Source organism: Phoenix dactylifera, chromosome 13 (assembly GCF_051530095.1).
Source record: "Phoenix dactylifera cultivar Ajwa chromosome 13, Ajwa_hap1_PhDact_Kaust_v1.1, whole genome shotgun sequence".
NCBI classification, from domain to species: Eukaryota; Viridiplantae; Streptophyta; class Magnoliopsida; order Arecales; family Arecaceae; genus Phoenix; species Phoenix dactylifera.
The window spans coordinates 7,541,153-7,555,369 of record NC_143202.1 but is presented as its reverse complement, the minus strand read 5'-3'; the positions used below and the strand labels follow the sequence as shown (position 1 = coordinate 7,555,369).

Genomic DNA, 14,217 nt, shown 5'->3' with positions numbered 1-14,217 from the left:
CCATGGAAAAGTAACAGATTTTTAGAGTGCTTATGTTTGGTTGACCATCCACTTTTCAGAAAAAGTTATGCGTAATTCCTATTATATTCTTAATAAAAATTAGGTCTTTAATGTCCCTTTAATACTGAAGGACCTTTTTGAAAAAAAAATAAAAATGGAGTGATTTTCGGCTCACAGAAAAGTAACCTTTCCATGTTTTTCATGGAAAAAATTTTTCTATGAAATGTGGGAATTATATTTCTATAGAAATATAATTTTTTTTTTTTTAAATTTCAATCAAACAAGAAGCATCTTATGACTATACTTTCCTCCATCCATTTTCCGCGAACCAAATGAGCCCCGGCTGTTTTTTTGGGTCGGTTAGCTACGAGTTATGATGAGCCCGATCAGGTCGATCGACCCGGAACCCGAGTTATAATCTATTGACAGCACAGATGGACCGGATCTGGTCGATCAACCCGATTCGAACCGGCTTCATAGTCGGTTATTAAATGGAATCCGTCTGCCTTTTTACCAAGGCCGCTCGTCCGTGCCCCGAAAGATCCGCCATCTCTCTCCCGTCGGCTGATTTTTTGTGTCCGCTTCCCCCATTTCCTCCCTCCCTTCCCTTCCCTGCGCGGAGCTCTCCTCGCCGCCGGAATCCGAGTCCCTATCATCACCGCCCTCTTCCTTGCCGATCGATCGTTGATCCGTGGCCATTATCGGCTGCTGGGGTGCGGAAGTCCTCCTCAGAGCTTGACAGATCGCTTCGATTCGATCCGATAGCGGTGGCCAGATGTTTGAGGCCCACGTAAGATTCTTGTCCTTCTTCTTGCTTCTGTTTTGGTCACTAAATTGGGATATTTTCGTAGATGAAAGCAGAAAGAGGAAATATTTTGTTTGTATCATGCTTCTATGAATTCTATGAATAAGTTTCCCCATTCAATGGACGATATGCTTCTTTTGAATTTCGGATGTTATATGCCATGTGTTGATGGGTATTTTGCTTAGACTTTGCGTTTGATTATGGTCAGTCGCGTGCTTGCTTCAGGATAAACCTTCGTATCGGGATGTTGGTGATGATAGCCTAAGGAAGTAGTTTTAGATTTCTTCGCATTGCATAGAGAGCATAGAGTCTGCCCTACAGTTTATGCCTTTCTAGTGTGACTGGAAGCTTGTGGGGTTCAGTCCTGTCTGCCGTGCGGTCTAGAGCAGATATTTCTTTTGATTAATTAAAATTACTGTTTGGAACATGGTTGCATACTCCAAATGAAGCATACAATATGTATCTTAACTGGTTAAAGCAGAGCTTGAGTGCGTGACAGTGTTGAACTCCATGATGTTAGCTAGGATCCTGAGATATGGCTATCAAGGAGGTCATTTAGAAGATGGCCAGATTGGGTCTGGAAGGGGGTGAATGCCAAAGCAATCCTACCTCCATGTTCTATGAGAATGCTCAGAAACAACGATCACATTGCCTTCATTAAGTCAGGAATTGTTGTCCCCAAAAACCTGAGTGGGTATGATAGTATGAATAAAAATAACACACAACTTGTATTAGGGAATTGATTGCGGAAAATAAGCCTAATCTAATTCCATTTCTCTAAAGGGGCCAATACATGGGTTATTAATATTTGTAGGGCTTAACATCTCCATCCTTACTAAAGAAGACCTCTAAATTATACCCCCTCATGATATTTTTGATTCGTGAGATCATCACAAATTAGTAGAAGACAGAGAGAAGAAAATATCAAGAAAGAAACAACCTCTTCATAAATCAATAATTTTGATTTGACAAAAATGGTAGATTTCATGGTCCTCTCTACTAGAGGTGCCTTATGTTCTTCCAATTATGGTCAAAGGAGAATCTAGAGAATTTCTTGGCATTTGGATTATGGCAAAACCGGCAGATCTGATTAATCTATACCAAAAATGCTTTATTATGATTTTATTTTCAAATTAATCATTGCCACATGATATGCAGATGTGGCATTTGTCTCTTTGAGCCTTTTGGGCCCCTTCTTAAGTACAGCTGATCTGTTGTTATTTTAGCATGGCCTCTTATGGTACACCTTAAGTGTTAACTATTATCTGTTATTTTCTGTTATAATGGCTGAAAAATGGTCGTTGTAACAACTAATATTTTGTTCCTGAATAAATCCAATCTAAGTTTGTGCAAATAGCAGTTTTTATTTGTGTTATTAATGGAAATTAATGGCTTTGAAGTGGGCCCATTATCTGGGGATATGGGTGCCATTGAAACCTTGAATTTAACAGGTATTATTAAAAAAAGTGTTAGACACTCCATGCATAATAAATGTCTAACTTAAACTACTAGTTAATTTACTTTGTATCATAAACGCTCATAATTAAGTCATAACAAAAATTTAATTCATTTCCATAGGAATAGAAATGATTCCTTCCATCTAAAATGGAACCAAAATTACTTTCTTTAGAGGGAATGGTGATCCAGTGAATTGATATTCTGTTACTTGTTATGCAAACCAAAAGTTGGAAGGGCAAAAGTTGGAAATTGCATTCCTTCCAGCCCAAATTCCACATTTTTCTGGCTTAACTCCATGTCTTGGAGACTTATTTCCTATGGATCAAAATGATTATTAAATGAAACCTTTTTGGTAATGTAACAAAATTCTCTTTTGAAGCTAGTGTTTTTAACTATACGGACTGCTGGAATTAGTCTACATGTATTTCAAGATCTCTGGTACTTGGTGAATGGCTTGAGTTTCTGAACTAGTGTGGCCTACACAGTGTTTCAGCATGAAGCTCAACTAATTTAGTTATGCCTTGGAACATTATATAACCCAGATAAGTTCTAAGTAGAATATAGGTTCTTGGATGATCTTATTTAGAGTTGACATACACCTTAGTTGCTTTTGTAGTGTGGTGGCCTTTGTGCCTAGGCAGGACTCCTTAACCAAATAAGTGGTGTAAAACAATTTTGGTGCATGCACATGGATGTCACAATATTTTAAAGTTCATTTTAATCATGTTGGAGGTCATTATTAGACTAGCTTCTTTCAACACTATCCCCTATTCTAGCATCATGCATATCATTATTGAATGTTAAAACAGCCAGTGTGAGTGGTTGCTTAAGATATCAACCATGTGTGTGTTCTTAGATCTTCAACATAATTTGATTTTGCATTTGGAGAAGAAAAATTACAACAAAGTTTTGCTTTTCTCTGAATGTCTGGTACATGAGTTGGTTGTCATAGATGCAATATATATATATATATATATATATATATATATATATATATATATATATGTGCAACTGATTTCTCTCTCTTCTTCTTCCCTCTTTTGTTTCTCCCTCTCTTTCTATCTATTACAATTGACTAGTTTACTGTTTATGGCATTGAAACTTCGCGTGGTTTCAATATTCTGTTTATATGCTGTTAGATGTGGTGGAAGATAATATTTTAGTGCCTTTTGTTGGTGAAATTTGATGCTTGACATCTCTCTCATGATAGGTCTTGTATTTGCTTCGAAAATATTTGGGAGAATATGTTGAAGGACTTTCAATTGAAGCGCTTAGAATAAGTGTATGGAAAGGTCTGTACATTATTTATTACAGTAGTTGCTTCACTTTTCTTTTCTCCCTATGCATCTTTCTGGTTATATGCAACATCGATGTTGTTTTATATATGTGGATGCTCTGTGTCATCCCAAACATGTTAGCCTGCAGACTGTATGCCACCTTTTATCCTAATTCCTGTATATGAACCTCTATTTGTATTTTGTTCTTTTGCATATTTTTAAAATTTAATCTTTCTACTCTTTATCCTTTTTTTATAAAATACAAATGCTTCTGTCTTCATAACTCCAGTGAGATAAACAAACAAACTGAGAAAGGAAAGAAACATCTCGCGGAAGAGCATACTCGATCGCTCCTCGCTCATCTAAAGGCCTTTGGTTTGATGTTCATTTCACATTGCTGATCAGTGGTTCTTTTTTTACCCCTGCTTGCAAAGTGGATATTATATCTTGAAGAACATGGAACTATTTTCAAGGCCAAAAGGATCTTTTGCATATTTCATAACCTTTGGGTTTTACGAGTCAGACATGATCCTATTGCATCTATAATGTAAAGGGATGATAATTTTTAAATTAGTTAACTTCAAACTCTTAGGTCATTGAAGTTGCCATTGTGATGTTTGGTCTGATTGGTGGGTAGTGGGTATGGCGACGTAGATTTCATTTCTTGCTTCTTTTACCTTGTGTACTAGTTATTAGAGTAGTCTTTTAAAATTTATTTGTTTGGCTAGAATGGTGTCTCTTAAAGTGGTATATATATCATGCTTGAGACCATACTTGTTCGAATCATGAGTTATAATGATTATAATTAATCAAAAGTAACATGAAAGTTTAATAAGCCTCAAAAACAAAGCTCATCGAATTGGTATCGGGACTCATATCGGTCGGTGGGCAGGTTGGTAACCGATAGTGTACTTTTGATTAATTATAATGATTATAATTAATCAAAAGTAACATGAAAGTTTAATAAGCCTCAAAAACAAAGCCCACCGAATCGGTATCGGGACTCATATCGGTCGGTGGGCAGGTTGGTAACCGGTAGTGTACCGACACATGATATGCTTGGACATGTCAGTTTCGAACCGGCACACCCTTTTTTTTGAGTTTTTCAAGTTTAATTAATTGGTAATTAATCTTTTTCAACTTTTTCAATAATTTTAAGTCTAATTTGATATTTTTTTAATGTTTTTTTTGATATTTCTATAATTTCGGTTTAACCTAAATGATGCATCTTGTTGTTTTAAAGTGATACAAAACATAAAATAATTAGTGAGGTGTTGCATGCTGCAAGCATGAAATATCCTAAAATCAACTAGTGTGGTAAAAAATATAAAATAATACAATTAATTATATATATTTAAAATACAACATACATATTGATATCTAAAATTTCGTCGAGTGGCGATGCCTTTCGTAGATATCTGAATTATTAGTATAGTCAGAAGGCAGATCGGCCCACTCCTTTAACCAAGGGGTGTAGTCTTGTATGTTTATCCTATAAAGAACGCGCTCCTAGTCTCTGAATCTGAGTAAACTTGCCCCTAAATACGCTTCTGATTTTATATTTTTTTTGATTTTTTTGATTTTTTTGATTTTTGATTTTTTGATTTTTTAATCTAAAAGTATATTTTTAATTTTTAAAAATTATATATAATCGAAAAATTAAAAATATTTATGTCATCGTGTAGATCATTCATAAATCTAGACCATATTATAAAATCAAGTCCAAATCAAAAATTTTAGTATGATTTTTTCTTATTTTGTAAATTTCGAGCTATTTTTGGAGCTTAGAAAGAAGAGAGAATGAGATAGGAGGGATGAAGCACACCTTAATTAAGCTTGAATTTTTCTTCAGTTGCGTTGAATCGGTGTGATTTTGCAAATTGGAGGGAAGAAAGAGCCGAGAGACATTTAGAGTTATAGAGAAGAAATGTTGAAAAGGCCTCGGGCCTTTCCAACATCTTCTTTTAATACAAAGAAAAGGAGAGGGGCTCGATTCCAAATTGGGGCGACTCGGTGCGAACCAGACGGTTCGCATCGAGTTCGAATGGAATCGGTTGGTTCTAAACGGTACCGGCCGGTTCCGATCGGTTCAACCAGTTCGGTCTAGTTTCGGCCCTTTGTGGCCGGTTTGAGACCTGTTCCTGTCGGTTCGGGGCCGGTTCCGATTTTAATACTTGAACCGACTCGATTCTCCATCGAGTCAGTTTGGTATGGGCCTAACCAGGTGGTTGGTCTGGTTCGGGCAATCTTACTTAAAAGAAACACTTATGATCGAAAAAAGCATCACTACAAATGTACTATAATCCATAACTCTCAAATAAAATCTACTTAGAAACATAAGATGTCCTTTTTGTACACTATATTTTGAAGGACACCATGATTTGTAGTACTACTGCATATTGGTCCGCACCAGGTGTATCTACTCATGTCGGTAGCAAACGAAATACATCGAATAGTTTGAAAAAGACATGAATCAAAATACTTGGTTTGCCTCTTGTATCGACCGTCAATACCAAGAACTGGACCCTACCAACACTATACCAGTTGGGTATGGGTATGGATACTACAACTGGCATCGTGAACCTTAAATGGCACTAACAAAACATTGAAAAATTGTTTTTTTGATGCCTCCTCAAAAATCACTTGATCCAAAGATTACTCCAAAATGTACAGCCTTTTGTTTTACTTGGTCCGATATATGTTTCACCACTCGCTTTGAGAAGAGCACAAAATAACTGGATTGAGCTACATAGTTCAATAAGTAAACCTTTTTACCGTGGTCAAAGAATTTAATGTCCACTAAAAAAAAGAAATGACTTTAAAAGAAACACATGGTCAAGTTATCACTGGAAAGCTTGAGTACAAGCTCATCGAAAAACCATTTCACAATATGAAATATGATGTTATAAAGAATTGAAGGACGAGATTAGCAAAGGGTCCAAAGAATGTACAAGATTGTAAGTCGAATAATTTCTCCTAATCAAATGTGGAAAGCATAATTTTACATTTCATAAAAGACTCATATTTTATGTAGTTTTGTATTCTCTTATAAAAGTGTATGTATAGCCTCGTGTCCTTATAAATGCTCAACATTGATGTATAAATGGCCACATATATCCTCACTACTAAACTGGATGAGGTCACATAAGCCTCATTGCTAATCCAAGTGAGGCTACATTAATGCTTATTTCTATAAAAGAGAGGGCACATAAATCTTCGAGGTGCACAAATACCACTTGGTCAATCATTCTCAACATTGATGTATAAATGGCTTCATATATCCTCACTACTGAACTGGATGAGGTCGCATAAAGCCTCATTGCTAATGTAAGTGAGGCTACATTGATGCTTATTGCTATGATAGAGAAGCCACATAAATCCATGAGGTCCACAAAGACCACTTAATTAAGCATTCATATCTTTCCTTGTTGATAGTTTGATTGAGGCTTGATATACTATGTAGCTAGAGATCCATAGAAATCCTTACCAAGAGTTTGAATAAGGCTGAATATATCACCTAGCTAGAGGTCCAAATACATCATGCAGGCGTGTTACATAGACATTTGATTGTGGAAGTATTGCTTGGTCCTTAAAGTTTGTAGCCAATTTTTGATTGTGGTTGTCAAATAGCTTAGGTGAACAAGTTTAGTAGACCGACATATTGCCTATGTGGTTTTCTAGGGTATACAATTACTACAGCAATGGAGGGTGGACTTAGACAAACTCATTTAATCATTAATTGATTCCATGGCTCGCCATATTGAGCTATTCCACTCGTTATTGGCATATTGTACCGTACTAGTAGCAAATCGATACTCAGTACCTGGTGGGGGAAGGGGGGTTGCATTACCAAGTGCTGGTATCACAAATTGACCCGTGCCAATATTGACTATTATGGCAACAGTACGGGTATCGAACCAATAATGCTAACCATAGTTGGTTCATGTATGTTATATAACCAGATTTTTGAACTATTTCAAGTTTCAACTTAACATTTTAACATAAGTTATAAACTATGCATATAAACAATTAGAAAAAGAGAAAATATATTATTAGCTTGTTAAATTTATATTAAACTCATAAATCAATATAGCGGAAGCAACCTATTTGAGCTACTTAATTTGTATGGTGATTTTTGCTTGCTTAATTGAATGAAAGTTGGAGAAACCTATTTGAGCTATGGTATACACTGGATGGACCCTGCTATATGCTCATATGTCACTGAAGTATTATATGATGCACCATTCATGTTTCTTGTTGCTGCTTCTAATGCCGAACTAGAACAGTATACTATCTTTCATCTTTACTTAATGGCTGTTAATAGAGTAAAATATAAAAATGTTATTCTAGTGTATATAACCACTTTTTTGAAAAAAATTAAAGCAGTTTCCTATTAACTTGGTCATTTCATTTCATGTTATAATTTTCTTATTAAACTTTTTCTCATAAAAAAGGTGATGTTGTTCTAAAAGACTTGAAGTTGAAAGCTGAGGCACTGAATTCTTTGAAGCTTCCCGTCACAGTCAAAGCTGGCTTTGTTGGGACTATAACCTTAAAGGTACTTTAATAATTGCATGTTCTTTCTATCTTATGCATGCTCTGAAATTCATAACCCACATACATGAAATATTTTTTTGATTTGCGATTTCATTAAATTGTTATGAGATGGCTGTTTGTTCATGAAATTTTGCATAATTGCAGTCCTAAGTAAGTTGCATTAATCTATCAGTCAAAGCTAGAAGCTAAAGGGTCTGTTTGGCATCCTCTCTGATTCTATTTTTCGGTTTTTTTAATAAAAATAGAAAACTGAGAAAAAGGTGAAAGCTGGCTAATAGTTTTTTAAAGAGCTTTCTCTGTTTTTTCTAGGTCTGTCTTTTCTAGTGCAATTGGGGCTCATGCTAGATTGGTTCATTCAATGTCCCTCTCTTTCCCACCTCCATCCATTCCTCTTTCCCATCTGTACTTTTTTTCCAGCCCCCTTGCTGAATGACATTTTTATAGTATGCATTATTAGAATGTTGTTACATTTTTATAACATTTTCAGTGAATCATTGTTTTTATGAACCATACGTATGTATGAAATTTATATGTGTAACATGTAAATTATGGGTTTAGTAGATGAATAAGGTCAATAAAATGGCTAAGAAAACACATTCCCACACGAGTTTTTATTTTTCTGGTTGTCAAGTATGTTTTTCTATTTTTTAATTATGTAAACAAAAACAACAAAAACTATAAAATAGATTTCTGATATCAGAAAATGGCTGTCTTCTCTTTTCTTGCTTGTGGTTTTCTAGGGTCGAGTTTTGCAAGTCTGTACCTGGGGTTCACTCTTTCACTACAGAAGCTTCTAAAACACTTCAAATACTTCTCCAACACTGGGATTTGTTTTTCTAGGCTTTTCCATGCTTCTCTAACCTTTCAAACTCATTGAGCTCTCTACAAAACTCAACTTTCCTATTTCTAAGACAAGTCAAACTGTTAGTACTTATAATCAAAAGTTTGGCAATCATCAAAATTAAACCTTTGGGTCAACATATATTTTTGTTAACATTTTTAGTTTACTCGAGGTTGGAGATATTACAAAGTATAAGTGGATAACTAGGGGACTTGTGGTTTAGAACAAGGTTCTTTTGGTGAAAAAGGTTGATTGGTGGGATTAAAAGGGAGTATTTCTCAACCTTAAAACTCCTAGTTTTTAATATGGTGTAGATTTCTCGATGCCACTTGGTGTTCTTTTTGGCCAAGGTTATCACATATGAGCTTCGGCATTTGGTTCATATATGGATGTAATAGCCTTTCCATTTTGCTAACATGTTTTTGTGACCAGCATATTGCGATATAAGTTGCTATAGTAGCTCACGTCCATTGTAACTGGTGTTCTAGAAGTTTTGCTTTGCCGCTTAGCTATCTGCCTTAAGCATGGTGACATTACGACTGCCTCACCTAGGTCTAGTGGCTTTTCAAAGCTGTCTAAACACAATATGAATGCCACATAGCCTACTAGGCCTAAAACAACTGCCTAGGAATATTGTGACTTAGTGGATTGGGCATGATTAGGTGTGATCAATTAGGTTGAATATCCATTAATTTGTTTCCTGAATGCCCTAGACTAGAAGCTCATTAAGACTTGTATCCTAATGCAAAGGTGGATATAGAGAAGAATAGGGTCATGTGGCAGCTGTGGTGGCAGGACCAAGGGGTGCTGGCAGTAGAGGGCAGCCAGCCCTGGATTGGGAAGTTCTTAAATTTTTGGGTTTTTTCTTCCCTCTTTATTGGCAATCACTGCTGTGAGCAGAGATTGTTGCTTCAGCCATTATGGGTGGCATCTGCTGTTATTGAAGTTGCTGCTGTGGTTGATGTTAGGCTTCCAGATATGGGCTCAAGGCTGCCTTGTAGTGGCAATAATTAGGACTTAGGAGGGTTTTCATACTGTTAATTTTGAAGCATTGTTGTTTTCTGCATTTTTGTTGCTCTTTACCATATGGGGGCAGAGCAATGTTTCCTAAATATGGTAGCAAATTTAATTATTGTTGCTGCTACATCCAGTGGTGGCATGTTAGTAACAATGGTAGTGGCAGGGCTGACAATACTTTCTTTTGCTGCATTATATGCACTGTATGCATGGCGACAAACAAACAAGGATTTGAACATGGTGCAAGAAATCCTTGTTAGATTTTTATTTTATTTTTGTTGTTGGTAGAGTTGCCTTAACTCTAGGCACTTTCCTAGGTGCCCATCTAGTGGCTAGACTCTAATTGGCTCTTGGCTGGCCATCTACTTCCTATAAGCTTTTAGAACATTGATTGTAATCATTATCAGTAATCCTTGAAACCTAATTGTTTTTATTGCAAGCTTTTCCAACATCTTGATTCACAACTTAAACCTATGTAACGTCTAGTCTTCCCCTCTTCTTTCCTAGCCTGTCTAGCATCTCATAGATCTTTGTGATGTACAACCATACTGTCTAATTAAGTTCATCATTTTTTCTTAATACGGGGGGAAACATAGCAAATATTGATAGGAGTGATAAGGAAAAGAATATACTGCGATATGGAGCAATAAATAGTTTTGGACACAGCTCTTATGCCTGTTCACAGTGGAGGGGGAACCTAGCTGAGTTTGAAGAAGTACAGGAGACTCCAGAACCTATTTATGATGAATATATTGATGAGAGTGAATAAGTTGATGTCTATCCAGTTCAAGGAAAGCCTTTGGTGATTTGAAGGGTGATGACAGTGACAATCAAAGGAGAACATTAGGGGCAATGTAGCATTTTCAGGACACATGTTCTTTGTGGTGGCAAGGTGTGTGATCTAATTATAGATGGGGGGAGCATGGAGAATATTATTTCAAAAGATGCAGTGGGAAAACTGAAATTTCCTACTGAGAAGCATGCTCGTCCCTACAAAATTAAGTGGCTTAAAAAGGGAAATGAGATACCAGTTGCATCTCGATGCTTGGTCAAATTTACAATGGGTGGTGAACTGGATGATGAAGCTTTGTGTGATTTTGTTCCAATGGATGCTGGTCATATTCTTTTGGACAGACCATGGTTATATGATCATGACATGGATCATCGTACTAAGCCTAATACTTGTTCATTTTATAGAGGTAATACGAAGTGTACCTTGCATCCTTTTAAGGAAGAAGTTAAAGAAGAAGCTGCTAGTTCTTCCACAAGCAACAAGGTTAATGGATTGTTATGCGTTGAAAATTTGAAGTTGTGAGCAGAGAAATAGGAGTTATGTATGCTTTGGTTAGCAAACTAGTAAAGGATGACCAGATTGGAGAATCACATGAAGATCTTGTTGAAATTCAGCAATTATTAAAAGAGTTTGAGGAGCTGGTTAGTGATGATTTGCCACAGGAATTACCGTCCATGAAGAGCATCCAACATGCCATTTATTTGGTTCCAGGAGCATCTTTGCCAAATCTACCAACTTATCGAATGTCATCTTTGCAACGAGCTGAGATGCAAAGACAAGTTGACGAGTTCTTGGTAAAGGGTTGGTGCTAAGGATTACCGAACCGGTATCGGCTACCATTCCGGTCGGCGCCCAGTCCGGTTTGGTACCGATTTGGACCGAACCGAACCGAACCGGTTGGCCCAGTTCGGCAATTCTTGGCCCCTATTTTTTAATTTTTTGGGAGTTCTCTTTTTATTTTTTTTATAAATTTAAGTATAATTTAATGTTTTATTAATGTTTTCTGATGTTTCTATGATCTCGGTTTAAGCTAGATGATGCATCTTATTGATTTTAAAATGATACAAATCATAAAATGAATAATATAAAATACTTTCAAATCAAGATACAATCAATTTTATACTTTTAAAGCATTGTTGGATATCTAAAATCGGGTCTAGTGTGATGCCTCTTGTAGATTGGATCATCAGCATAACAAAGAGGTAGATCAACCCACCCCTCTAACTAAGCGATGTTGTAGTCTTGTATGCTCAATCCATAAGGAACGCGCGCCGGGTTACAAGAACTTTCGGATCTCTTGCTGAAGCTTTAGCTCCGAGAGGTGTTCTCTGACTGATAATACCGCTGTGAAGGAGCCCATCCGAATATGCTAGCAGCAAAATTCGACCCGTGAGATGCTTCGAGCTGCGTAGGATAGTAGCCGCCAGAAGATGCCTCAGATGCACCATATCTATATCCGTATCCATATGGGCCATAGATTGTGGCTGCGGATAATAGGATATAATATACGACTCCAAACCTAATATATCTATGGATTCTACTCTACGTGCGAGGTCTTCTGCAATTGCATCATATCCTGAATGACCTCGAAAAGTCTGTTTCTTATATGCAATTGTATCCTTGCGGGCTCTACCAGATCGTGTATCGTGGTTTCTATTCTGTGTAGCATGCAGTGTATTAAAGATCAGTCTCTGGCTGTGTCTCATAAGCAGTGGTCTTCTGTCCACTTTCTCTATAGCTAGCAGATCCATGACCACTAGAACCGTCATTATTGCTGCTCCCGGACTTCTCGATACTCTCCATTGGGGCTTTTTATTTTTCTTTTTTAGTTTGCTAGGCAGCTGCCTTCTTATTCTTCATACCCCTTTCTATCTGGCTATGTCGCCCTTCTGACCAAGTCGACCAGGTACCGTAGTGTCTTCGTTTGAGCATCTCTTGATCATCTCTCTGAGAGGATATCTCAAACGAGAAAAAAAGTAGGTGACTGGCTCTCTTATGGCTGCGGCTGATTAGTTGTGGGAAGACATGAAATATTGTTTTCAGTCTATTGCTCTGCATTGACTCTAGCCTTGTTAGCTATGAAGCTGGCTGGTCATGGAGGCGATCTTGGCTCGTCAAGCTTTGGCTTCTGCTGCTGGCTCACAAGCTAGCCGATCATAGGATCATCGTCAACATTGACGAAAGCCCTATGGATAAGATCTGCATACTTGAGCTCCACTTCCTTTTGAAAGCCCAAAGCTGTGGCTGCCCTCTCTAAATAATTTGATCTACAAAAAAGAACTGTGTTGTACTATATTAATAATAGAAGATATCGGTATACTTACATATGCCACTAAAGTTTTGTTATCTCTTCTAGATATAAGGCCGCAATTTCTGGATTAGACTCTATCTTGTAAATGACATTACGCAGAGCCGCCAGAAGTTCGTCATCCATACCAATTTCAGGTACGCTGTACTGAAATCGGAGGTTCAGATAGTATGCTACATATAGAGCAGATCGTCTTAGTAAAATTATACAAATACAGGAGCAGTCTAATTTTCAATATTCTTGCTTACTGCTAGATGCAAGTCTCTACCCATTTGATTGTTCTACCGCCGCTTAATGATGTCGATATACTTCTGGGCATGGGCTAGATTTGCCTCCATGATTTGAGCCTTTGTCCTCTCCATCATGTGATATAGGAAGTCCATCTAGGGGTATCTCTCGCTATCCACGGCCCGCAGTACTTCATATAATAGTTTGATAGCTTTCACTATCGCAGTGGCCCACTGCCAGAATGTTTGTCTTGTCATCAAGTTTTCGATCCTGCTCTTTTTGGGACCGTGCTGGGCGTATTTAATTTTCAGCCAGTCGGCACTGACAAACATCTGATGTAGGATTGCTTTCTTATCAAGAAGGCTATCAAGTACAATGTAGTTGGTAGCAAACCGTGTGACTCCTGATCTCAAAATCTCTTTTAATGCAAACCTCCTCATCAGTGAAAGGACTTAGGTATGGTTATAAATATATATGGTGATGCTTTGGGCTGTCTCCATCGTATGCTGCACCCTACGGATTTTTGCAATGTCTATCAACATGAGGTCGATACAATATGCAATACATGGAGTCTAGAAAATATGTGGCTGCCGCTCCATCAAGATCCTTCCGGCGGCCTTATATTGTGACTCATTATCAATGATGACCTGCACGGCATTCTCTTCTCCTACCTGATCAATTACCTCCTCCATAAGTTTGAGGATGTACATGGAGTTATGCACCTGATCCGAAGCATCAACCGACTTATGAAAGAAAGTCTTCGTATCATAGTATGCTAGAAAGTTGATGCTCCACCTGGTAGGACTGGTCCAAGCATCACACATCATGATCAGTCCATATGTGGGCCACTTGCTCTTATAGAGGGCAATCCATTTCTTTAGCTTCTTATTGCTGTCAAGAAGCTCACCATAGATATCCTTCGGGCTTGGAGGA

The 14,217-nt window shown here is 37.3% G+C and overlaps 1 protein-coding gene across 5 annotated transcripts in view; it reads left to right on the top strand.

Moving 5' to 3' along the window:
• The first annotated feature begins 515 nt into the window (after positions 1 to 515).
• Positions 516 to 14,217, top strand: part of LOC103722332 (calcium-dependent lipid-binding family protein) — a 151,061-nt gene continuing 137,359 nt past the window's right edge. For 4 of the 5 annotated variants that reach the window (XM_088709928.2, XM_088709930.2, XM_088709927.2 and 1 more), the window contains exons 1-3: positions 516 to 790; positions 3,474 to 3,555; positions 7,995 to 8,098. In XM_088709928.2, the coding sequence (XP_088566054.2) occupies positions 776 to 790; positions 3,474 to 3,555; positions 7,995 to 8,098 (201 nt within the window). In that variant the 5' untranslated portion in view covers positions 516 to 775. The remainder of the gene's footprint in view (positions 791 to 3,473; positions 3,556 to 7,994; positions 8,099 to 14,217) is intronic. The other variant, XM_088709929.2, reaches the window with a different exon arrangement.